The sequence below is a fragment of the Hippocampus comes genome, unplaced genomic scaffold (genome assembly GCF_001891065.2).
Source record: "Hippocampus comes isolate QL1 unplaced genomic scaffold, H_comes_QL1_v1.1 scaffold585, whole genome shotgun sequence".
Taxonomy (NCBI): domain Eukaryota; kingdom Metazoa; phylum Chordata; class Actinopteri; order Syngnathiformes; family Syngnathidae; genus Hippocampus; species Hippocampus comes.
In genome coordinates, this window is record NW_017805408.1 from 199,830 (window position 1) to 223,445 (window position 23,616).

A 23,616-nucleotide genomic window follows, 5' to 3' on the forward strand; every position below is an offset into this window, starting at 1 on the left:
CATAAAACCATATTTTATGTTTTTACAGGAATGCAGAAAAAAAAGGTTTAAATCAATCTTACAGATTACACGCGTATTCCCGGTAAAGCAATCCCAGCATTAGTCCATCGGGTTAAAATGAAACCCAATTCATTTTGGCTGTTTATATACAGGAGAAATCTTTTGCACTGGCACTTCCTTCAAGTTGGTGTTAAGTCGCAAAAGGTTGGAGGAGGTCCTTACGGCTTGAAAAACAAAAAAAAAAATAACGTGGCAGGTGTGTTTTAACTCTTCATCAGCTGTTGTACATGTAGAACCTGCCCTGCCTGTAATTTTCATGTGGCTTTGTCGTGTCTTTTTCGATACGACATGACAGTATCGACACATTCAGTCAGTTTTAGCTTCGTTGACGATCGCGCTATGTCAACAAGCTAGCTCAAATCCTCAACCCGGCATTGGCTCGCTCGGTTAGCTTGTTCATCGTTGTATTTTGTGAGCGTTTGCTATTTTTTTTTGTAAGATGAATGGCAGCCCACATACTTTATTAGTTGAAAAAAAAAAAGGCTTACATACAAGTTTTTCAGTCTTGGGATTGATAAATGTTGAACCCTTTCAGGGACAGCGGTTACTACAGTGGACAGTTTATCATGTTATCGGGTTACAGGGTGCGTGAAAGGGTTAATGGCAATTTATTGGCCTTCGAAGCAGCCTGCAAAAACAACAAAATGATGACAAAAATGACAAAGGTAGCCTGGAGAGGAAAAAGCTTTGAGAAAATGAGGTTGACAAATTGGTCTTTAATCACATGATAACCACTGCGCAAGTTCGCTCAGGACATAGATTTAATGGAGGTGCAAAATGATTAAACATCAGGCAAGCAGTGAACTTTTTCTTGATTGTTAAAATACACGGAGAAAAAAAAAATTTGGGTTGACTTTACTCAATTCTAGTTCATCAAGTGGTTGGATGAAATAAAATCATCTGGATCCAGATACATTTTGAAGTGGACTATATATCTACTTGAAAAATTGCAAATGATTTGATTTTATGCAACCACTTGACAAAATGACATTGAGTAAATTCAACACACCAATTTTTTCCCAGTGTACGCCCAATGCAGATGATGGGGCTCTTTAATAGTATTTTCTTGGTGCTTGATAAGGTTCAGAAACAACACCCCAGTGTGCCCCAAAGGAGGTGATGGCACCGTGGAACCGGCCGCTGATGAAGCGGAGTTCAGCCTTCTCGTTGTTCGGGTACATGTTGAACGAGTGCCCCGTAGGCCGACCCGCGTAGAGGGAACGGCCCAAGTTAGTAGTGAACACCAGAGACTGGATGTAGTGTGCATATTTTCCAGAGATCTGCACGATGGCCTCATTGTCAAACAACTCAATTTCCTGCATTTGGCCCCACTCCCGGCCCGTCACATCGGTCCATTGGTAGCCATAGCGAAGTTGGAAGCTGATGAAGATAAAATAAGCAAATTTGAAGAGGAGGAATATATCGATTGAATTAATCGAATATTTTTATGTTAAGCATTTCTGCATAGATTGTCTTTTTCGGGGCGGGGTTACCAATTCAATTCTCTACATGGACAAAATAAAGAAAGACGACGGCAAACCAATTCTTAAAATGTTAATTGTTCAGGCCGTGCTAAAAACAAATGATGGCAAAATTCATTTGCCACATTTTTCAAATAAAAGCGGAGAGAGAAAAAAAGTCGTCCGTTTGGAAGGTTGGGCTCTCATAGTTATGGAGTATGAAATTGGCGGAAACAACGCCACCAAGTGAACTAAAACTAGAACTGCTAGTTTTTACAAAGTACTGTGATGACATTTACTATTTACCACTGATTATGTTATGGCGGATGATGAAGTTATTCACCCATAAATGTAGTTGTTGTTGGCCTCCCACACTCGGACACCGGTAATCCGCCCACTGCCGGTGACCGAATACGAGGTGCCTTGTCCTGAGCCGACCTGTGGGGAGATTGAGTAATACGAGTGGCCGGGCCATTCTGGGTGGGGGGTACACACAAAAACTCTGTATTAAAAAACATTCGGTAGATTTGTGACCACTCTAGGTAAGGCAACAAGTGAAAATGCAAATATACCGTCAGCCAAAGCAGTGATTGAGAGGAGCGCAAAAACGACCGTTAAAATCATTCTGTGGAAAGAGAAAATTGGTTGAAAATATTGAATTATTAAGATGAGATAAGCGAAAGAGAGCCTTACCTGCTACTTATCGGACGATTTTCTTTGTGATCGGAAGATACCTTTGACAAAGGAACTATATAAAATTCATTGCATCAAGGAATGCTGAATTAAGAAAACCCTTTTTTTTTTCATTAATCCTTCAGTTGAAGTCAGGATTCCCCTACAAGGAAGTTTCAGCAATAATCTGTCAGGCTAAACTGTGAATAGTAGTTAATCTTGGTTTCAATTTATACTGGCACTTTTGTGCGTGCAGTTCCTTCAGATTGATGGAGGAGGACTTAAAGCCTTTCAAAAAATGTTTCAGGTATGAAAACATATCCGTTGATCTCTTTGACATGTGGAACCTGCCCTGTCCGCATTTTGTGTGTGACTGACATGTGTTTGAAATACTTTATGACGTCACGACGTTGATTCATTTTTAACCTTGTTGACTTTGGATCGATCTAATGTACAGCCGTAGTGGCCAGGCCAATTAGCATTCTCCTTGACAATCACGCCATATTGTTCATGCTTTAATTAGAAAAGAATGCACCTCCAAATGTCGTTTCCAGATACGAACATGTTCGGGGGGGGATTTGCGATTTCTATTTTTTTCCATTGCAGTAATTTGGCTAAAGGTGCCAGTACCAATCGCAAAGTGTGCGTGGATTGTTTTGTGGTTAGCTAACCGATAGCATCCATGCTCCCCACTCATGTACATTTAATTTTTAGTATGATTATTTTGAATGCGTTTACTGACACAGACCACAATGATTGATCACCGGTCAGTTCCATAAAACAGCTGACGAAGCCTTAAGGGGCCCGAGGGCATTACGGGGGTCCTCAACCTGGAAAAAATGGGTCTTGTAATCTTCAAGTGACGATCATTTTAGCTTTTACTGTCACGTGTTGCTGTAATTGTTGCGGAGGCACTTTGTGTTACAAAATAATGGTTAGAACTTCGCAATACTGATGGGAGGCTAATGTGCAAACATGTACTGTAAGTTCGAAATGGTGCTACGGTGACAAGTTGCTAATACACGATTTAAAAAAAAAAGGCAATACAGTAAACCGATTAAAAAAAATTTAAGCCTGTCAATTCAATAAAATATACGTTTTGGTAATGTGAAAATGAGCTTTCCTTGCATTTTATTGTTTACAGCACTAAAACAAATAGAGCTAGCATGTTTTTTGGGGCTGCATTTTTAAAAGCCACGAGTTAGCACCACAACGAAACGTTTTCCAAATCGACCGGCGGAGAGACTGCTCTGTAATTTTACGACAGCTTCGTGATTGTGATACATTCCAGAATCGGTGTGCGATCACACCAGAAGAGTGATGATCACTCCATCGTCCTGTCCTTGCCACAGCATTTCCCCCTCAAAGTGGACTTTCCCGTGTTTCCGGGCTCTCATTAGAATCCCCACCACCTTATCAGAGATACGGACGTATCTGTCAAACAGCTCTCCAAACGTCACTCGCGTCTTCCCGTCTTGATCCGGATGGGCCATCGTTCTGATGATGTAACACATATCGGCGATCTCTCCGTGGATGTGTTTCTCGGCTCGTTTAGCTCTCTCCGCTGTTTTGGTGCCCTCCTTGGGGCGCCCGTAACCGTCTTGACCTTTTTGGAGGCGGAGTGACATGGAGTAATCGTAGTCAAAGTATTCACTGAAGGGGTTGACTTTCTGGTTATCCGTGTGTTCCGAGGCCCAGTTTTGCCAGCGGCTCTTGAGATTTCGAACCGAGCTGTATTTCTTGGAGAGAGCGTTGATCTTATTGGCATCCGCAGCTTCCTTACCGGACCTGAAAAGGATGTTTCGATGACAAGATGACAAGCTAAACTAAACCACGAAACCAGACTCTTCTTATTTCTACCGGCGTGTTCGTATTTATACTTTGCGTTAAATGGTAAAAACAGACGTGAAAAGGCCCGATTGTTAGTCGAGAAAGGAAACAACATTTGCGGTTTGGGGGCTCCTTGGGAGTATCAAATTGATCCAATGGTCGACCTTTTTATTAGTTTTGAGTTTGTTGAGAAGATTTTGGCACTATCGTGACGCCTCCACGACACATTCCCGGCGTGTGGGATTCTGCCACAAAATTCTTAAGTGGGCGAGTGTCAGAAAATTGGTTTCGCAAGCGATTAAGAATATGAATCACAGTGCGCGGACAAAATGCACGCTCATTATTTTAGTACAAAGTCAAGAACCTAATTTACATACATCAGAACATAATTTGAATCAGACATCGGTGTTCACGTCTCGTAACGTCTCGACTAACAAAAGGTCTGCAAAAATCTTTTACTCACGTGAGGATTTGAGGCTTTTCGATTTTCACCGATGACTCGTCGTCACAGATTTTCGTTGACTTACTTCTGGATGCGTCGTCATCGATGTTTACTGTTTCCGTTTCTAATCGAGGAAGTCCACGATCCTCCTTTGGATCAGCACCAAGAATCTGTTTCTCTATCGGGCCAACTTTTCCAGGCTTCTGCTCATTTTCCACCGGTATCCCAGTTTGAGTCAGCAATAAGAGCACATTGGAACGCTTTCTGTGTGAAGGGGGAGAGCTTTGTGTTTCTAGCAACCTGTCTGCGCCCTCACCCGATCCGCTTTTCTCAAGACACTTTGCCAGTAGTTTAACTCCTGCTCTTCTGTCTTGCGGCCCACTGCGAACATTCTTCATCACCAGCTTCATCTCGATGGACGTTGAAATCCTCGGTAGCGCCGAGTTGTTTGCATCTTTAATCTTCGTTCTATCTTGAGGCAAATTCAGAGCGTCAGATACTGTTTCAAGGGCAACCACGGGATGCGGAGAATCCTCCGTCTTCTGGCTGGGAATGAATTTCGTAGCGACGCAAGACTTTTGGGGTTCCTCTGATGAGTCTCCGGGCCATGGAGACCATCCGCAAGGCTCGGCGGCCTGCTTCCTCTCGTTCTCCGTTATCCACTGCTGCCAGCTTTTTGCCAGGCCACACACTTTGCTGATGGCCCGGAGCTTCTTGACGTTCTTGTTGGCGGACGCTTTCCATAGAGAGATTTGTTGGTTCCACATCACTGACACACGTTGTGAAAACAAATTGGAGGCACAAATATTCCCCCTAACTGAGCTGTAAGGTTATATCAATATTGTCTTCCTTGGAAACACTCCGCTGCTTCCCCTTTCCAGTTGCGGCGCTATCTCTGCAGTCAAGCTTTCCAATGGTTTCTTTCCCGGCACCTTTGCCCGACCCTGGTCACTCCGACAGAGTCAAATTTCATCATTTGGACATCTTACCCGATGTCAACATTGAAATGGGGCACTGGTGAATGCAGACCAGTCTTGAGGCTATTTGAAGCATACATAACATCCATAAAAGCGGAAGTAATCGGCACGTGTATTTTGATCGTGACACTGAAACAGTAAAGATGTGAGAATTTGAGATCGCATAGGGAGCACCCATAAGTAAAGTTTAAGAGATGCAGCGATGATGGAAAAGACCGCGAGGTAACTCTTGCCCAGAAAAAGAAAGCGGGGAGGCAAAGCAGACGTGGACCCCCTGCTGACGCACGAAAACGGTTTCATCTTGCAAATGCGGCTTAGATCGCAATTCAAGAGAGCTGGGAACAAACACGCACCGATGCAACAGGAAACAGATTTGAAGACTGCGTGCGCTGCAAGAACGTAGTCTTTGACTTTTTTTTTTTTTTTTTTTGGAGTATGATGTTCATTTTCGTGAGATTATATTGCAGGTGGATTTCAAATGTTTTTTTTTTCCTCCTGGAGACTTATAAATAGAGACTGGCGCAGACGAATGAACAGTTGCAGCTGTTGGCTGTCTGTCACAGAGGATGAGCGTGACTCACCGGGCATTGAACAAGCAAAGCTCATCAAATTCCAAATTTGCGCTACAACGTTTTATCTGATGCACGGTGCTTATCACAAACATCACAAAATAGAACCACAAAGTGTTGTTTTTTTTCCAGCACAATTGTAATCCACCTGCCCTGTCTTTGTGGTACTTTCCATCCAGTAATGCAGGTTTCCGTTTCGCATTCCATCCCGCTTATCTAACTTCTTTATTCGTACACGTCACGAACAAAACCGATTAGTTTACAGTACCATCAAGTTCGACAGAAAAAAACGCAGTTATAATAATACACGTAGATTTAAAATTATTCTATTTTATTATTGATCCAGAAATACTCATATGATTACCTGTTTTGTCATTTTGATACATTCACTGCGATATAAACTCGGTTCGCAACAGAAAGTGACAAAAGTGAGCAGATAATAACTACGACATTTAACATTCAACAAGTCAACAACAATCCAGTGCTGTCGTGAATTAAATTTACAAGCGTGTAATTGAAAAATAATCACTACGACAGTTAACATTCAACAAGTCAACAACAATCCACTAGTGCAGTCTTGAATTAAATTTACAAGCGTGTAATTGAAAAATAATATGTTAACGACTGGTATCAGTCATCGAGTATAACATGCTTTTAATATTGTTGTCTGGGTTCTTTCTTTCTTTTTTAATAAACACATTTTGGAATATATTCGAATGAGTACAATGAAGCAATGACAGCATCTTTTTTTTTTTTTAAACATTTCTCTTCAGTGTTTCCTCCAAACATTTCAGACACAACTATGTTAAGGACGTATAGATTACATCTCGTATGGCAAGAAAAGCGTTGGTTGGAGTGGAAATAATGACGTCAGTTTTTCACTTTTGAAGCGTGTTTCCTGTACGCGGTGCCAAGTATTTCTATCGTTTAGTGGATGGTATTCATACGGAAACATAAATGATAAAACAGACCAATTATTTCATCCCATTTTAGGTGAACTGCATCACATTTTCAGAGACTGAGCATTGTGAGTATGACATGTCGCCACCAGAGGTCACTGTAATGCCATTATGCGAGCAGTTTGCCTTTTGAGTTAGGTTTTTTTTTTTTTTGGACGATTCTCTTCAGACAAAAAGTGAAAGAAATTCAGCTTTTGGGTGAAATTTCAGAATGAACATACATTTTTGAAAAGGAGCTGAAAGGCAAACTGAGACAACCGGATGATAAGAGAGTGTCTGATACGGATACAGAGAGACAAAAGAAGGAGTCACAGAAAGGCATAGCGATGGACACCCATGGAATTTTCTTGGTCCTTTCATGAATCAAACACCTGTTGTGAATTTTGCTGCTCATTTCCTTGTTGGCGAACAGGAAGCCAATCTCGTTGCCATGTACTTTTGTGCACGTGTGGTGACAATAAAAACAACTTATGTAACTTTAACTTAATCTTGAAAGTGCAAAAAGTACTGAAAAATTAAACAGTTCTTTTATGTTTCATCCCCCATATAGCTATAATTTTAGGAGACATTTGAAAAAAAAATCATTCTTGTATCTGTGCACAAAGTGTACACGTGTGCATTTTATATGCGGGTTATTCAGGTCAAATGGACTGGGTGGTCGAAGGCAGTTCAATTCTTGACACAATGCACCTGTCCTCCTTGGTGGACATCAACATCTGTACTCTTGTCGCTGGACTCCAGTTTACACTGCTTAATTGTTTCCAGATTGTTTTGTTTGGCAAGGCTATGTTGCTGTAGTCCGTACGGTATTCATCGTCGTGGTATATATGAATCTGTGAGCATCCCTTGTGAGCACACCTCTGTCACCTTGTTAATCATAATTATTTTCATTTGGCCGAAGGAGGCATTGTATATGACGAGGCGGAAGTACTTCTTTCACTTTTTGGTGTTGTTGCTGTACAGTTAGGATTTAATGCTGTGGCTATGCTGCCTTCGAGGCAAGTACAGTGAGTTGTAATTTTACTGAGGGGGAAGTCAGAATAAAAACACAGCTCTACTTACCAAGAAGTGATGCGTTATTGTTTTTGATCCTCCAAAAAGAAGGATTAGGTTGTTGGACAAATTGAATTGAGTCCAAAATATGGATCAGAGAGGACCGACAAAAGAGGGCGGGAGGGTTCGCGGTCACCCGTTAAGAGTCCAACGAGAAGACAAGAGAGCATTACTGAAAACAGATGGACTCATTAGGCATCGAGGGAAAGTTAAAAGTTCCTGGTTTAGATTTATATGACAGCCTCCGTGACTGTGTTTTACACTATGAAGAGGGTGGAAGCCGAAGAGGAAGGAATATGATAAAACAAAAGCATTTTAGAGTGGCAAGTGTTTACAGTTGTCGACGCTACGAATAGTGCTGTTTAACGTTCGAAATCTTTCCCCGTGTCACTGATAACCGCTTAAATGGTTTCGAGTACGACTGAGAGTTCCGCAGCTTTCGTTTGCTATCCTGAAAGGCATCATCTGTGCACTGCTGTGACTTCGTGTTCGTGTCAGGAAACGAGAGTGCGTCTTCAGTTTTACGGTTAGAATTTTTTTGGTTTTTTTGTGCGGAGGAATAGTCACGTCCACTAATGATCATTAATGACACAGTGCAGTCAAAGGCCAATGGGAATTGGTATTCAACAAACGTTGGCCCAGTTGCCCGGGTGACTCGTGTAATCCGGTCCAAGTATATCTAACATTTAAACTGCTGACCATGGCCCAAGTCAACATCTTTCCCAGGCGATGATGCTATATTTATAGGCAGACAAAGGTCTTTGTGGGTTCAAGGTTTACTGCCGATTGATTTGCTGACGATCCCTCCAGCGAAGTGAGTGTTTTTGTTTGAGCACAATAACAAAACAGTGTGGACGAGGAAAGTACAGATGTAAAGGTTTAACCCTTTGAGGGACAGCGGTTATACAGTGGACAGTTTCTCATGTTATCAGGTTACAGGCTGTCATTATTGGCGCATGTAAAAGGTTCAGAACATCCGGGAGGACGTTCGTGGCGAGCTACTCTGTTGGTTGAGCTTCAGCACAAGCTCAGCTCACACTTGAATAGGCACAATGTAAGGAGATCCAAAATCACAGTGGGGGGGGATTAATCCTCCTCAGCGAAATCAACAACTCATTATCTATTGTCTAGGTCAATTTTCTCAAAAGCCGACAGTGCGCCTTATAATCCGATGCGCCTTATATATGGATCAATATTCGGATTTCTTGGATGTAGTATTTGAAATGTTCTGTAAAGCGCTTTGTTAGAGCTGCAGCGGTTGTGAAAGCGCGATGTAAATAAAGCTGTATTGTATTCCCGTTAGCGTAGCTCCATCTAGTGGATGCATCACGCAACCGCAGCCACTATTGTCGCTTCTATTCGATGCGCCTTATAAAGCGGTGCGCCCTATATATGAAAATTTAAAATTGGCCATTCATTGACGGTGCGCCTTCTACTCCGAAGCGCCTCATAGTACGGAAAATACGGTACACAAATCAAATGAGGCTGTAACTGGCCAGGCTGCACATATGGAGGGGAAAGTTGAGAAGCAGCGCCGTCTCCTGACACCAACAAAGGCCAAATGCTTCTTTGCCAACTTTTATGGAGCCTCTTGACACTCCCCTGCCTCAGCCACTATTGAACACATTCCGCCGAGGGTGTTGGGTCAGTACAGGTGCTGACGGGCACATAGTAGTTTGCAGGCTACTGTAATTTGTTTAACCTCTGATTAGGCCCTGGAATCTCAACTATGAAGAGCCACTACAAGTCCTGACAGCAATTTTTTTTGACACTTTGGCGAGCTGTCATTGACACCATCCTGTACTTGAAACATTTGAACCCTATTATGCGGCACAACGAGGAAGCTAACTTTGCGCCATCTGGTTTGACTGGAAAAAACAAAAAACAAAAAAAAGAACAACGACATCAACCTCAAGTGTCAACTGACGTGATCTAAAAAGTCCAGTCCAAGCAAGGATTCTAATCTTAGTGCCTCCCATTTTATTTGGTAGCAACACAACACTGACCACGTTATAAAAAATGTTTAAATAAATCAGCAAATCTACAGTTTAATGAGGTAAAAGCACAGTTATCAGTGACACACTTCTCGTGTTATCTTCATTTTGTTAATCTGACTGAGAAGAGAGAGAAAAAAAAAAACAACTTTCCTCTGGAAAGCTGATTTATATACAAACACATTCAATGATCCAAATGTTATTCGAACATGTCAGTGGTAGCTTTACAAGTTCCAGACACCCCAAATGCGCATTTGTCTCTTCCGACATGCTCCTTTTCCATGAACGCTGACACATTCGCCTGTTGTAAGGTGAATGTGATGAAATGTCCGTTCATGTGAATAATTTGCCGGAGCGACGAATTTACATGCCTCATATCCGACCCCAAGCAGCAGTAATGGGAAACAGAAACTCGGAATTCAGATTAAGTGTCCATGCTGATGTCTCCCCAAAAAAAAAAAAGAACTTTTGTTTTTCTCAGTTGACGTTATGATGAGAGAGGACAAATGTAATGACCACCACCGGACTATTCATTTCACAAACATGGCAACCAGCTTAATATAAGCCCTTAGAATTATATATATATATTTTTGCATTCTTTATGTCTTCCTCCACAACACATCAAGTCTACAAACAATCGGCTAAGCCTCGCCATTGAATATCATCGTTTCATAAAATAAAGGTCACCTTAAAACTGAGCACGCTTCTCCTTCGTATGGGTTCAGAATACGCGGCACTGCAGTGGACATTCACGTGATGATGGCTATTTGTATACAATTATCATACGAGATGAATACTTATAAAAATGCAATGACGACAATTAAGGCACTTTAGTGTGAGCAACAATTGAGTACAAAAAGGTCAACTATGTGGGTGGTGTCCTCAGAGCAAAAAAAAAAACATCAGTTCTGTCCTGCAGTTTGTGAGTCTTTTCTGCTCTGCCATCCATCGCTGCGTCCTGTTCAGAACGTCCTCGTTCTTATAAATCGCAAGAAAAATCCTTCTTTTCGGCGTTTCAAAAACCACGCCCACTTTCCCAGTGTGGGATCGACACACTTGAATTATAGTGTCCTTAAATAATTACACGTGTGTTTAATCTGGTCAGGAGCATAAATTGGGCCTGCCTCTGTTTTTCTTCCCCGTGGCTGTTAACTTAGTTCATTGGGGAGGAAAGGTTTATGAAGCACGGCAGGTGAAATGAGATGAGGACATAACTGGAAGCGTCCCGCTAAATGTTAAATGTGCTAAATAGCCATTCGGAGGTTGGACGACTAGGAGAATTCAAGCGGGCGGATCATCATGGCCGTGGCTCGTAGTGAATAGCTGGAGCCCTTAAAGTAGTGCCACTTGATACCGTTTCTCTTCTCCACGTGCTGTCCTTGCACAAAGTACATGCCGTTCAGGTTGGATGGGCCGCAAGCATCAAACCACCAACCTAAAATGAGAACATCGAGACATTGTTGAAGTATGAGCTGTGATAGCAGGGAGTCGAATCACAAACAATGCGATCCAAATTCGCTGTGTGTATTCTGGACAAGAGAATCTCTGATGTCATGATCCAGAGGGTCATGATCCAGATGTGTACAATTGTTGGCAATGAATTAGAATAAACAGAAAATCCCATTTAAGATCTCATTTGTAAGAACTTTGGAGCCAGAGGGTCACAGTTCAAGTCTTGCTTGGATAGCAACAAGCTGTTGAAGAGATGCTTGTGTAGTAACCGTCGAAGTACCTTTGAGCAAGGCCAGGGCTGGACTGAACTCGAAGTGCAGATGTATGTGTTGGCACGGCCCAACACGCGAGCACATGGAGGCGTGCGGGTATGCTGATGCTAACCTTACCCGACCCTCTCTGTTACTGAGACGTCATTGTTTCTTTTACGATCCACAGTCATGGTTTCATTAAAAAGAGCATTCTGTTAGAGATGGGCTTTTGATCTTCTCCCTGGTCGGTGTCACTCCTGATTTACATATTTCTGAATTACCGTATTTTCCGGACTATAAGTCGTTTTTTACGTTGTTTGGCCGGGGGTGCGATTTATACTCTGGAGCGATTCATGTGTGAAATAATTAACACATGATTATGTCATTTCACATGTTATTTTCACATTAAACCACAAGAGGGCGCTCTCGGTCTGTGTTGATAAATCGACGATGAGTCTGACGTAAGTGACGAAGAAGAGGAAGGTGGTTCTTTATGCTAGATTTATCTGAATAACTCTTAATATGTTACGTCGTTACTGACATTACCAGGCATGTCAGTCATGTAACGTTAGTATACGTACACTTATTCTGCCTATTGTTCTCTATTTTATTTGTATTTTAAATTGCCTTTCAAGATAACATCTTGGTGTTGGATTTTATCAAATAAATTTCCCCCCAAAATGCGACTTATACTACAGTGCGACTTATGTTTTTTCCTTCTCAATTATGCATTTTTTTGGCTGGTGCGACTTATAATCGGGAGCGACGTATAATCCGAAAAATACGGCAATAAATTATACACCCACCAAAAAAAAAAAAAAAAAAAAAAAAAAAAAAAAAACACTTTATTCCCATTGCCCCCTGAAGACGCCAGCCCACCGGGCAACTGCCCGCTACGTCCAATGGCCAGTTCTGCCCTGAGCAAGGCACAGATGATATTGAGTAGCTCAAATAAATTAAACATTTAAAACAAAATAAAATAAAATTCTAAATAAAATAAATTTTAAAATGTTAATTTTTTTTTTTTTAACCTGAAATGCTGATATCCAAAGAGCATGGGTCTCCCTTGCGGCGATGCTTGTGACTCTATTGAGCGTCTACTTATGTGTTCAATGTTACTGCAACTGGGGTCATTCGCAGGCCAATACCTGTTGCTAAAATCTTTTGGTAACCTTGGTCTATTTAAAGCTCAAGTATTTACTGTATACACCAGCTACACTGGGGATCACTGCCCAGTGACAACATGGGAAAATCGTATTCCAAATTCAGAATGTCCTTTTGCCATTCAGAGAAAAAGAGATTCAATTGTCAGAATTCCAAGGATAGTGGACGATGAATATGAAAGACGTGCAAACCGTATCGGATATATCAGAAATGCAACATTCCCATCTTTCATCTGTGGCTTGCGAAAGCTCTCTTGCTGATACAGTCCGATATAGAACATATGCAAGGCATGGCATGTGTCACACACTCCCCCTTCTGTGTCGGACCTGAACACCACTTTAGCCTTGTGACATTTCACAAAGCTTGTCAGCCATGAGTGGGAATGAGCTGCCCTTGTGCCTCGTGCTCATCGCAGCGATGCCAAAGTTCACTTTTTCATCATGAGCAACGTGCATGCCACTCGATAACAGCTGATACTTTTTTGTCCTGTATTCACTACGACATGTAGCGATTCCGATGGGGGGAATTTTCCAACCGCCGTGCAAATGGGTGGGGGATGCAGAATGGGGCTTAATAGGTGTGGATAGATATTGCAGAATATACCGCAACATTGAGTTTTTAGTCATGCACATGGTTCCACTTTCAAGCCGTGTGATTTAAAATAAAATTTTCCAACCGCCGTGCAAATGGGTGGGGGATGCAGAATGGGGCTTAATAGGTGTGGATAGATATTACAGAATATACCGCAACGTTGAGTTTTTAGTCATCCGGGAAATGTCTGCGGCGTGTGAAAGACGCCCCCCACCCCCGAAAAAAATGATTCCAATGAATCCGATTTATAGCGAGAGGTGGCCACAGTTCTGCGTCAAGTTCAAAATGCCGCAACTGCACTCACCGCCAGTGAACATGAGGGCGCACTTGCACATGCAGTTGTCATTGTCCATGTCCTTGGTGCTGAAGTCCGCTCCGTGGATCACCAGACTGCTCTGTCTGCCGGCCGTCCCGCTGTGACTTTTCAGGAACAGCCTGAAAGACATCGAGAAGGAGGGAGGTCGGGCATGGAAGCACATTGGGGTGAGGGGCGAGGGAAGAGGAGAGTGAGTGACGGAAGGCAATAAAGACACAACATGCTGCAGGAGAGGTCTCCTGAGACATACCTTTTTTTGTTGTTGTGAATGAGCTTATATGGAACATGTGTGACAACAGTGGAAAGACTCGCTATAAAATGAGGACTAGAAGGGCACAGGAACAGGATGTTATATGTAAGAAGTATTTTATGGCGTGTTATACGGATTTTTTGCTGCTGGAATACGCTTAGAGGGCATTGAAAGGAAATAACCACCCATCCATTTTCTATTTACCTGACCTAATTTGTCATCTCAACATGGGTACAAGGTGCAGTGAACCTTTCGATGGCTTTTCCCTCGTTACGGTCGAGGAATCACAATGAGATTTTCGGTTCGATTTTACGGGTGACTTTTGATGACCGCGGAACAAGAACGAGTCATTTGCAGTAGTTTTAAGACCTCGGAGAGACTCCCCTTTTCGCAAAGAAAGTCATTTAGCTTAAAAAGACTCCTTTATTTAAACAGCTGTGGAAAAGATTGATCTGCAGGAGGAGTAGTAGTAAAAACATTAAAAAAAAAAAAAAAAAAAAAGAACTGTTGGCCATAGAAACAACTTATATAGTGATCCAATGGAAAGACATGTTGTATAAACAAATTTATATTCAAAGTTGTTTACTAATGGGGGGACCGTGTAGTTTGTTTATGAACTGAATACTGTTGTGTTGCTGGGCAGAATTCCCGGAAATAGTACGCAAATAGGAAGCGAAGCCTCGGAATAATACAGTCTAGCAGGCAAGGGGGATATTTTCGAAATGATGTTGTAGTTGACAACATACCGACTCACTTACGAGAAGAATGGCCAGTAAGTCCTAATTCCATGTAACAAAACATGTTGTGTCAAGGATAAGGTCTGCTACTACTCTGATAAAGACCAGACTTACACTTTTAACTCCTGACTCTCCATTTTACAAAGCCGTTGCACGGGTGACATTTGATGACCTCGGCATAAGAACGAGTCATTTGCAGTAGTTTTAAGACCTCGGAGAGACTCCCCTTTTCGCAAAGAAAGTCATTTAGCTTAAAAAGACTCCTTTATTTATACAGCTGTGGAAAAGATTGATCTGCAGGAGGAGGAGTAGTAAAAACATTTAAAAAAAAAGAACTGTTGGCCATAGAAACAACTTATATAGTGATCCAATGGAAAGATATGTTGTATAAACAAATTTATATTCAAAGATGTTTACTAATAGGGGGACTGTGTAGTTTGTTTATGAACTGAATACTGTTGTGTTGCTGGGCAGAATTCCCGGAAATAGTACGCAAATAGGAAGCGAAGCCTCGGAATAATACAGTCTAGCAGGCAAGGGGGATATTTTCGAAATGATGTTGTAGTTGACAACATACCGACTCACTTACGAGAAGAATGGCCAGTAAGTCCTAATTCCATGTAACAAAACATGTTGTGTCAAGGATAAGGTCTGCTACTACTCTGATAAAGACCAGACTTACACTTTTAACTCCTGACTCTCCATTTTACAAAGCCGTTGCGATCTCTGTTTGCAGTCACAAAATGCCAGGACACATCTTTCGGGAAGGATTTTCAGCATGACACTTTTGACAGGAAGCTTGATATAGTATGCGTCTGTGTTTACATATTTACTAGGCCAACAACTACTAAATGGAACAGACATTTGCTATCCGCTAATGCTTCCCGTCAGGGTCTGTTCTGCTCACGGTTGGGGAAGGCGACTCATCTCAAAACGGGCCAGGTCAGAAACTCGAGTGATAAAGTTCGGATCAAGATCAAGCCAGATCGATTTGGTCCACACCCCGGCACAATTATTGTGTCCATTCTGGAGTTTTGGGTGGAATCTGTATACGTACAGTATTTACCAAATGTCAACAAAGTATTTTCCCGAGCAGATTAAGCGCTATCAAAGTTCGACACGGGCAGTCAACGAAAAGAAAATAACCGCAATGTGGTCCGAGGAGGCATCATATGTCTGCCAAGTGTTTGTCTGACCATTTCCAAGTGAAAGTAGGTCACGGTGATTGACATCATGCTGCGTTATAAAATCGTCACCATCAAACCAAGCAGAATCGCTTACACTAAATAAAGAAAACAGAACATTGTTTCATCAACAAAAAAAATTGTTGTTTGTATACCTTCCAATCTTTATTCGAAACACGCTTATGCCCACATATTTGCTTTAACGTTCGTAAATACCATCAAATCCTTATTAATGTTTTCTCTCAGTGAAGGTACACTTGCAAATTCAATGTAGAGATGTACTGTAGGTCTAAAGCAGGTCTTGGGAGTTGTTTCTCCAAACACACAAGAGAAACGTGTTGGATTACACCAGAGCAGGATGGGATTGACACGGGGCCCCAGATCGACTAACATGCGGTCCGTTATTCTGAACAGAGGTTATTGCTGTCATACAGCAACCGAAGGAGAGACGACTCCAAGCAATACCCGGCACAAATGTCATATGAAACTTTTAAAGCTGATTGAAAAACAAAACGACCGCGCAATCAATCTTTCTCACAGCTTTCAAACCAAACAATTTCTTATAAATGTCTTTTCTTTCCGTAGTTTGGAAATACAACGGCCAATAAATCAATAAGTGGCAGTGATACGCTGCACAGAATCAGTGAGGTCCCCATGCCACATACCGTCTTGACTGCACCATTACACTAAACCTAACCCTAAACGTACCGTATTTTCCGCCTTATAATCCGATGCGCCTTATATACGGATCAATATATTGATTTCTTGGACATAGTATTTTAAATGTTCTGTAAAACGCTTTGTTACAGCTGCAGCGGTTGTGAAAGCTTGATATAAATCAAGCTTCAATGTATTGTATTCCTATAAGGTTAGCTCCATCTAGTGGATGCATAACGCAACCACAGCCACTATTGCAGCTTCTATTCTATGTGCCTTATAATGCGGTGCACCCTATATATGAAAACAGTTTTAAAATAGGCCATTCATTGAAGGTGCGCCTTATATTCCGAAGTGTCTTATAGTGCGGAAAGTAAGGTAACTTTACTGTCGCGGTTTCCATACACTTTGAACAATAGCGCTGAACTTCATAGAATCTAGTACACTGAAAATACTTGGAATTTGGGCTGTCCAACAGACAAAACAACACATTAAAAAAATGTTCTGAGCACGATATAAAATCTTCAAACAACTGGTCAGGACAACCTCTTATGATGGAAAGCGTAGAACCTCACCTCCCCCATGTATTTATATACGCAGGATAACGTGGCGAATCAAATCAAATAAAAGAAGCTCGGTAATTAAACACAGTCATGTTGAAGGGGCGGAAAAAAAAACTATAAAAGTAATGGTAAGTATGTGTAGTGAGAACACGAGCTTCTCTTGGCAGGTAATACCAGGAATGTATTGAGTTTGCTTGGTTATTGTTGGACTGTTCATATTTCTCTTTGCTGTGTGTCTCTCTCTCTGCGCTCATCAATTGGTATCAATCATCTGACTCTTGTTGACGCAGCACAGCCGAAAATAATCTTCGGCTCAATATAAAAGCAGACTGGATTACTCGCGACTATCCCCTTCAATCAATAGCAATCGACACAATCGTGAGTTATGACATTCAAACACACAAAGGTCCCAGAACGCATCATGTAGCGGCACCTTCTGGTTTTTGTTGGCCAATGTTTTAGAAAAGCAATGAGCGAATGTCCAACAAAAAAAGGTTTTTCCTAGCAACAAACACATTTGCAAAAACCAGCAAATCACCTGGAGCCCAAACTATGAGGCTGTATTCCAGGGAGGCTGAACTAGTCGTTCATTTGCTCACCCCAGCTGGAAAAGTAGAGAAATATATCCATGTAAAACGAAACAAAGTTGATCTACAGGTTCTCAGGGATCCCGTTCAGGGTTGGAGAGATTTTGTTTCATAGTGTATGTATTCTAAGGAAAGTAAGTTATGGTTAAGTACTGGTGTAATTTCAACAAGATCCTTATCATTGAGTAAAGTTAAAAAATAAGGGGGAAAAAAAGCAGATTAATTTTCCTTCCTAATCTTTGTGTCTGTTTGTTGTTTTTCCATGTCCCCAAGACCGGAGCCATGCGAGGTGAACCGCTGTCCCAACAACACATTTCTCCAGATTAATGATGGCAACAAGGCAAATAGCCCCACACTACTGGGAGACTCAGAGCAATATTTCACTCTGAAACGTATGAAAGAGTTGAGGCGAAGGTCTTTATGTTTCAGAATCTCTCTGCTTTTCCAATTTTCACAACAAAGGGGAATCGTCGTCTGACAGAACCCGCAAAGCCGTGAAAACCTGAGAAGGGAAGATGTCGGAGCGTCTCGCCGAGGCCAGCGATTTCTTGGAACATTGGCATCTTTGACGCAGTTTTTCCGTATTTGAGAATCCCAAGCATCTGCCACAGTTTGCCATCTGTTATCACTAACCCCCCCTTAAGAATAAACAGAAACACTCTTGACACCCCCCGCCCCCACACCACCAAATGCCTGTCAAAGGACATTTACATGGACAACACCGTGATACATTTTCGTTGGACTGAATCCGGATTCAAAAAGAGCTCTTCACAGGATTGCACAACGGGATCAAAACCCTTGAAATGAGTGGGAATCTTCCTGTCCCTCGAAAGTATTTAATCTTCTGATCGCTCCACTTGAAAAGCATTTCCATCTTTGTTTTGTCATGATTCATTCTTTTCCATCGGTAACATAAGCGAAGACAAAAGCTTGTAACAAAGTTCGTACTCTCCAGAAACAATCAAACAACAAACAAAAAAAATAATAAAAACTGCCTCCCTGTTTCAAATGCCTTGGAAGGGAAGCACTCGGTCTAAGTCAGCATGCATCTATTTGAATCATCTCCTTGGATTGAGCGCTCAAAGTTTACAGGCGGGTCAGTTGAAGGCAGCACCATTTAACGGAGTGCCTGTGATGTCAGACAGGCATCTTACAGCACTTGAACTCCCGTTCTTCATCCAGAAAGCGCAAGCTCCGCAGCCAAGTTCTTACAACATTAAAATCTGGATGGAATGGGATGAAATATTTTTGTTATGTTAAGAAGTGTTTGCATACAGGAATGTCGGCAGGGTCATCCGTTCTGCCACATCGACGGCGCGCTCCATTGTAAAATCCTTCCAGAACAAATGTCGGATTTTGAGAGAGGCGCAGGTGAAATGGTGCACAAAAGCCAGAAAAAAAAAAAAAGGGTCGAGTACTGTGATCATTACCTGTAGTTCTGTTTCTCGCTGCCAATTTGAAAGCGATCGTACAGTGAGAACGCTTGGTGTCCGTCCCAGTCTGTCAGTTCAACGCGGAGAACGTACTGCCTTTGGCTGGTTAGCTGGTAAATGTACTCGTTCCCCAACCAGTGCTCCGCAGATGTGCTTCCAAAACCCTGAAATCGAGGCGGACAAACATCAGCAACGTTGGCAAGAAGTGGAATGACATTACAGCTCTTGACAAAAGTGAGAAGTGGGGTTGACGATGATGATGGCTGCGGTGGAGGTAAAGTCTGTGTTTGTGCTTTAAGCGTGTGTGGTGATGAGGAATGGGAAGGAGGGAAAGTAAATATGGTGCATTCTTGGCGGCTTAGGCATGTCTTGCAGAGTGGGTGGAAGAGCAAGTGAGCGGGGCCCCCCTTTTTTATAGCTTCTTCTTTCTATACAATATATTTCACTCCTTTGTGAATATCAGCTTGGTCTCCTGTTGGGAACCGGAGTCCATGTCAATACCGTTGCACTCCAGAGAAAAATTCCAAGTTCATCTTGCCATTTGTGTATAGTATTTGGACAGACGTCATTACTCTTTACTCCCTTATTATGTCCAAAAAAAAAAAAAAAAAAGGTTTGCGTCGATCATCTCTTCACCTCCCAACTGACAAAATTACAACTCGTGGCCGCACCACCTTGACTGCGAAGAATAACAATTCCTACGAGTGCATTGAACCTATGCACAAGCCTACGAAGAGCAAGAATGTGAAAACTAATAACACTATAAAACACCATCAGTCACGTCCAAACTGTTGAAGGGGGGCGGGGGTGACGTTGCACAATGAACTGTGAATGTCAACCGAAGGTTCATGGTACCCCCTCGTGGAACGTAATGCAGCCTTTGTGCACCTGTTCAGTGCCGGAAGCGTTCCGTTTCAATTCTCATTGGTCTTTAAGCCTTCGGTTTGCACATGTTTTGACTCGCATGTTTGTGATTTTACTTTTTGAAGGCAACGCGATATCGAGATTTCTCAAATCATTCAGGAAGGGGGGAACCGGAGAGTTGACACCGGTGTCGCAGATGACGTTATAGACGGCTAGCTGCTACATGTGTCACTATTTTTCAAAGTCATTTTTCAATTTTTGTCGTTGTTGTGTGTATTACTTGTTTCACCGTTAATGTCTCAAAATGGAATATTTTCAGACTTGGAGGTGCCGCTCAAATATGTTGCCGTGGCAATCCAAGATTAGGGACTGTGGTGGACACAAATGTTTTAGCGTTCGCGTATGTTGTCCGCCGACTTTATCTACAAGCTCAGAATTCGAAGTTGCCGGCTACAACTTTTCCTCAACCAGATGTTAACAGCATTATCGGACAACATATTTCATTTTTAGTTGCTTTTTTTTTTCTTTTTAGAACGGGGGTCTGAGTAATATGATCTGGTCTGGTATTGCGCTCGCTAGTACCATCTCGAAACGTCATTGCGATCCTTTTCATACTGACAAGTAAATTATACATCAGTCCAAAGGACTGAAGGGGAAATTAAACTCGAGACTGAAAGCACATTACAGGGGCAAGTCTAAACATATAATCCATCTGATAATAAACTGACAGCTATTGGAGGGTATAGAGCGCTGACTTATAGAGTACAGTCACCAAGTTTGACGGCCAGCAATAATAAATGCAAGTCAGGATCGGACCAAAGCGTAGATTGAAAATGTTTAACGCTTTCAATCTAAGTACGCATGGAGACTTCCGTGATGACAAACATATGACGGTCCCCTGCAAACACCAAGCGCAGTGCAACAGAGGTGGACCCAAAAAAAAAAAAAAAAAAAAAAAAAAAATTGTCATATTTACACACAATAATTTCCTGTTTGAGAAGGGGAAGGATTCACCGCCAGTGAACATGAGGGCGCACTTGCACATGCAGTTGTCATTGTCCATGTCCTTGGTGCTGAAGTCCGCTCCGTGGATCACCAGACTGCTCTGTCTGCCGGCCGTCCCGCTGTGACTTTTCAGGAACAGCCTGAAAGACATCGAGAAGGAGGGAGGTCGGGCATGGAAGCACATTGGGGTGAGGGGCGAGGGAAGAGGAGAGTGAGTGACGGAAGGCAATAAAGACACAACATGCTGCAGGAGAGGTCTCCTGAGACATACCTTTTTTTGTTGTTGTGAATGAGCTTATATGGAACATGTGTGACAACAGTGGAAAGACTCGCTATAAAATGAGGACTAGAAGGGCACAGGAACAGGATGTTATATGTAAGAAGTATTTTATGGCGTGTTATACGGATTTTTTGCTGCTGGAATACGCTTAGAGGGCATTGAAAGGAAATAACCACCCATCCATTTTCTATTTACCTGACCTAATTTGTCATCTCAACATGGGTACAAGGTGCAGTGAACCTTTCGATGGCTTTTCCCTCGTTACGGTCGAGGAATCACAATGAGATTTTCGGTTCGATTTCACGGGTGACATTTGATGACCTCGGCATAAGAACGAGTCATTTGCAGTAGTTTTAAGACCTCGGAGAGACTCCCCTTTTCGCAAAGAAAGTCATTTAGCTTAAAAAGACTCCTTTATTTATACAGCTGTGGAAAAGATTGATCTGCAGGAGGAGGAGTAGTAAAAACATTTAAAAAAAAAGAACTGTTGGCCATAGAAACAACTTATATAGTGATCCAATGGAAAGATATGTTGTATAAACAAATTTATATTCAAAGATGTTTACTAATAGGGGGACTGTGTAGTTTGTTTATGAACTGAATACTGTTGTGTTGCTGGGCAGAATTCCCGGAAATAGTACGCAAATAGGAAGCGAAGCCTCGGAATAATACAGTCTAGCAGGCAAGGGGGATATTTTCGAAATGATGTTGTAGTTGACAACATACCGACTCACTTACGAGAAGAATGGCCAGTAAGTCCTAATTCCATGTAACAAAACATGTTGTGTCAAGGATAAGGTCTGCTACTACTCTGATAAAGACCAGACTTACACTTTTAACTCCTGACTCTCCATTTTACAAAGCCGTTGCGATCTCTGTTTGCAGTCACAAAATGCCAGGACACATCTTTCGGGAAGGATTTTCAGCATGACACTTTTGACAGGAAGCTTGATATAGTATGCGTCTGTGTTTACATATTTACTAGGCCAACAACTACTAAATGGAACAGACATTTGCTATCCGCTAATGCTTCCCGTCAGGGTCTGTTCTGCTCACGGTTGGGGAAGGCGACTCATCTCAAAACGGGCCAGGTCAGAAACTCGAGTGATAAAGTTCGGATCAAGATCAAGCCAGATCGATTTGGTCCACACCCCGGCACAATTATTGTGTCCATTCTGGAGTTTTGGGTGGAATCTGTATACGTACAGTATTTACCAAATGTCAACAAAGTATTTTCCCGAGCAGATTAAGCGCTATCAAAGTTCGACACGGGCAGTCAACGAAAAGAAAATAACCGCAATGTGGTCCGAGGAGGCATCATATGTCTGCCAAGTGTTTGTCTGACCATTTCCAAGTGAAAGTAGGTCACGGTGATTGACATCATGCTGCGTTATAAAATCGTCACCATCAAACCAAGCAGAATCGCTTACACTAAATAAAGAAAACAGAACATTGTTTCATCAACAAAAAAAATTGTTGTTTGTATACCTTCCAATCTTTATTCGAAACACGCTTATGCCCACATATTTGCTTTAACGTTCGTAAATACCATCAAATCCTTATTAATGTTTTCTCTCAGTGAAGGTACACTTGCAAATTCAATATAGAGATGTACTGTAGGTCTAAAGCAGGTCTTGGGAGTTGTTTCTCCAAACACACAAGAGAAACGTGTTGGATTACACCAGAGCAGGATGGGATTGACACGGGGCCCCAGATCGACTAACATGCGGTCCGTTATTCTGAACAGAGGTTATTGCTGTCATACAGCAACCGAAGGAGAGACGACTCCAAGCAATACCCTGGCACAAATGTCATATGAAACTTTTAAAGCTGATTGAAAAACAAAACGACCGCGCAATCAATCTTTCTCACAGCTTTCAAACCAAACAATTTCTTATAAATGTCTTTTCTTTCCGTAGTTTGGAAATACAACGGCCAATAAATCAATAAGTGGCAGTGATACGCTGCACAGAATCAGTGAGGTCCCCATGCCACATACCGTCTTGACTGCACCATTACACTAAACCTAACCCTAAACGTACCGTATTTTCCGCCTTATAATCCGATGCGCCTTATATACGGATCAATATATTGATTTCTTGGACATAGTATTTTAAATGTTCTGTAAAACGCTTTGTTACAGCTGCAGCGGTTGTGAAAGCTTGATATAAATCAAGCTTCAATGTATTGTATTCCTATAAGGTTAGCTCCATCTAGTGGATGCATAACGCAACCACAGCCACTATTGTAGCTTCTATTCTATGTG

At 42.0% G+C, this 23,616-nt stretch overlaps 4 protein-coding genes across 5 annotated transcripts in view; all 4 read right to left on the reverse strand.

The window, feature by feature from the left end:
- The window catches only part of LOC109518062 (zymogen granule membrane protein 16-like), a 21,709-nt gene extending 21,504 nt beyond the window's left edge, over positions 1-205 (reverse strand). The window contains exon 1 of the mRNA XM_019873673.1: positions 14-205. The gene's annotated coding sequence lies outside the window, so the exon portion shown is untranslated. The remainder of the gene's footprint in view (positions 1-13) is intronic.
- Positions 206-756: 551 nt separating this feature from the next.
- Positions 757-2,170, reverse strand: LOC109518064 (zymogen granule membrane protein 16-like). The gene is made up of 3 exons (XM_019873677.1): positions 2,093-2,170; positions 1,864-1,996; positions 757-1,440 (listed from the first exon to the last, which is right to left on the reverse strand). The coding sequence occupies exons 1-3, from the start codon at positions 2,142-2,144 to the stop codon at positions 1,113-1,115; spliced, it is 513 nt and encodes a 170-aa protein (XP_019729236.1). The 5' UTR covers positions 2,145-2,170; the 3' UTR covers positions 757-1,112.
- Positions 2,171-3,358: 1,188 nt separating this feature from the next.
- Positions 3,359-5,522, reverse strand: abrab (actin binding Rho activating protein b). Its single transcript, XM_019873663.1, has 2 exons — positions 4,486-5,522; positions 3,359-3,980 (listed from the first exon to the last, which is right to left on the reverse strand). The coding sequence occupies exons 1-2, from the start codon at positions 5,229-5,231 to the stop codon at positions 3,497-3,499; spliced, it is 1,230 nt and encodes a 409-aa protein (XP_019729222.1). The 5' UTR covers positions 5,232-5,522; the 3' UTR covers positions 3,359-3,496.
- A 4,457-nt stretch (positions 5,523-9,979) lies between these two features.
- Positions 9,980-23,616, reverse strand: part of angpt1 (angiopoietin 1) — a 39,359-nt gene continuing 25,722 nt past the window's right edge. For both annotated transcript variants that reach the window (XM_019873679.1, XM_019873680.1), the window contains exons 7-9: positions 19,199-19,365; positions 13,779-13,909; positions 9,980-11,451 (exon numbers count right to left, since the gene is read on the reverse strand). In XM_019873679.1, the coding sequence (XP_019729238.1) occupies positions 11,288-11,451; positions 13,779-13,909; positions 19,199-19,365 (462 nt within the window). In that variant the 3' untranslated portion in view covers positions 9,980-11,287. The remainder of the gene's footprint in view (positions 11,452-13,778; positions 13,910-19,198; positions 19,366-23,616) is intronic.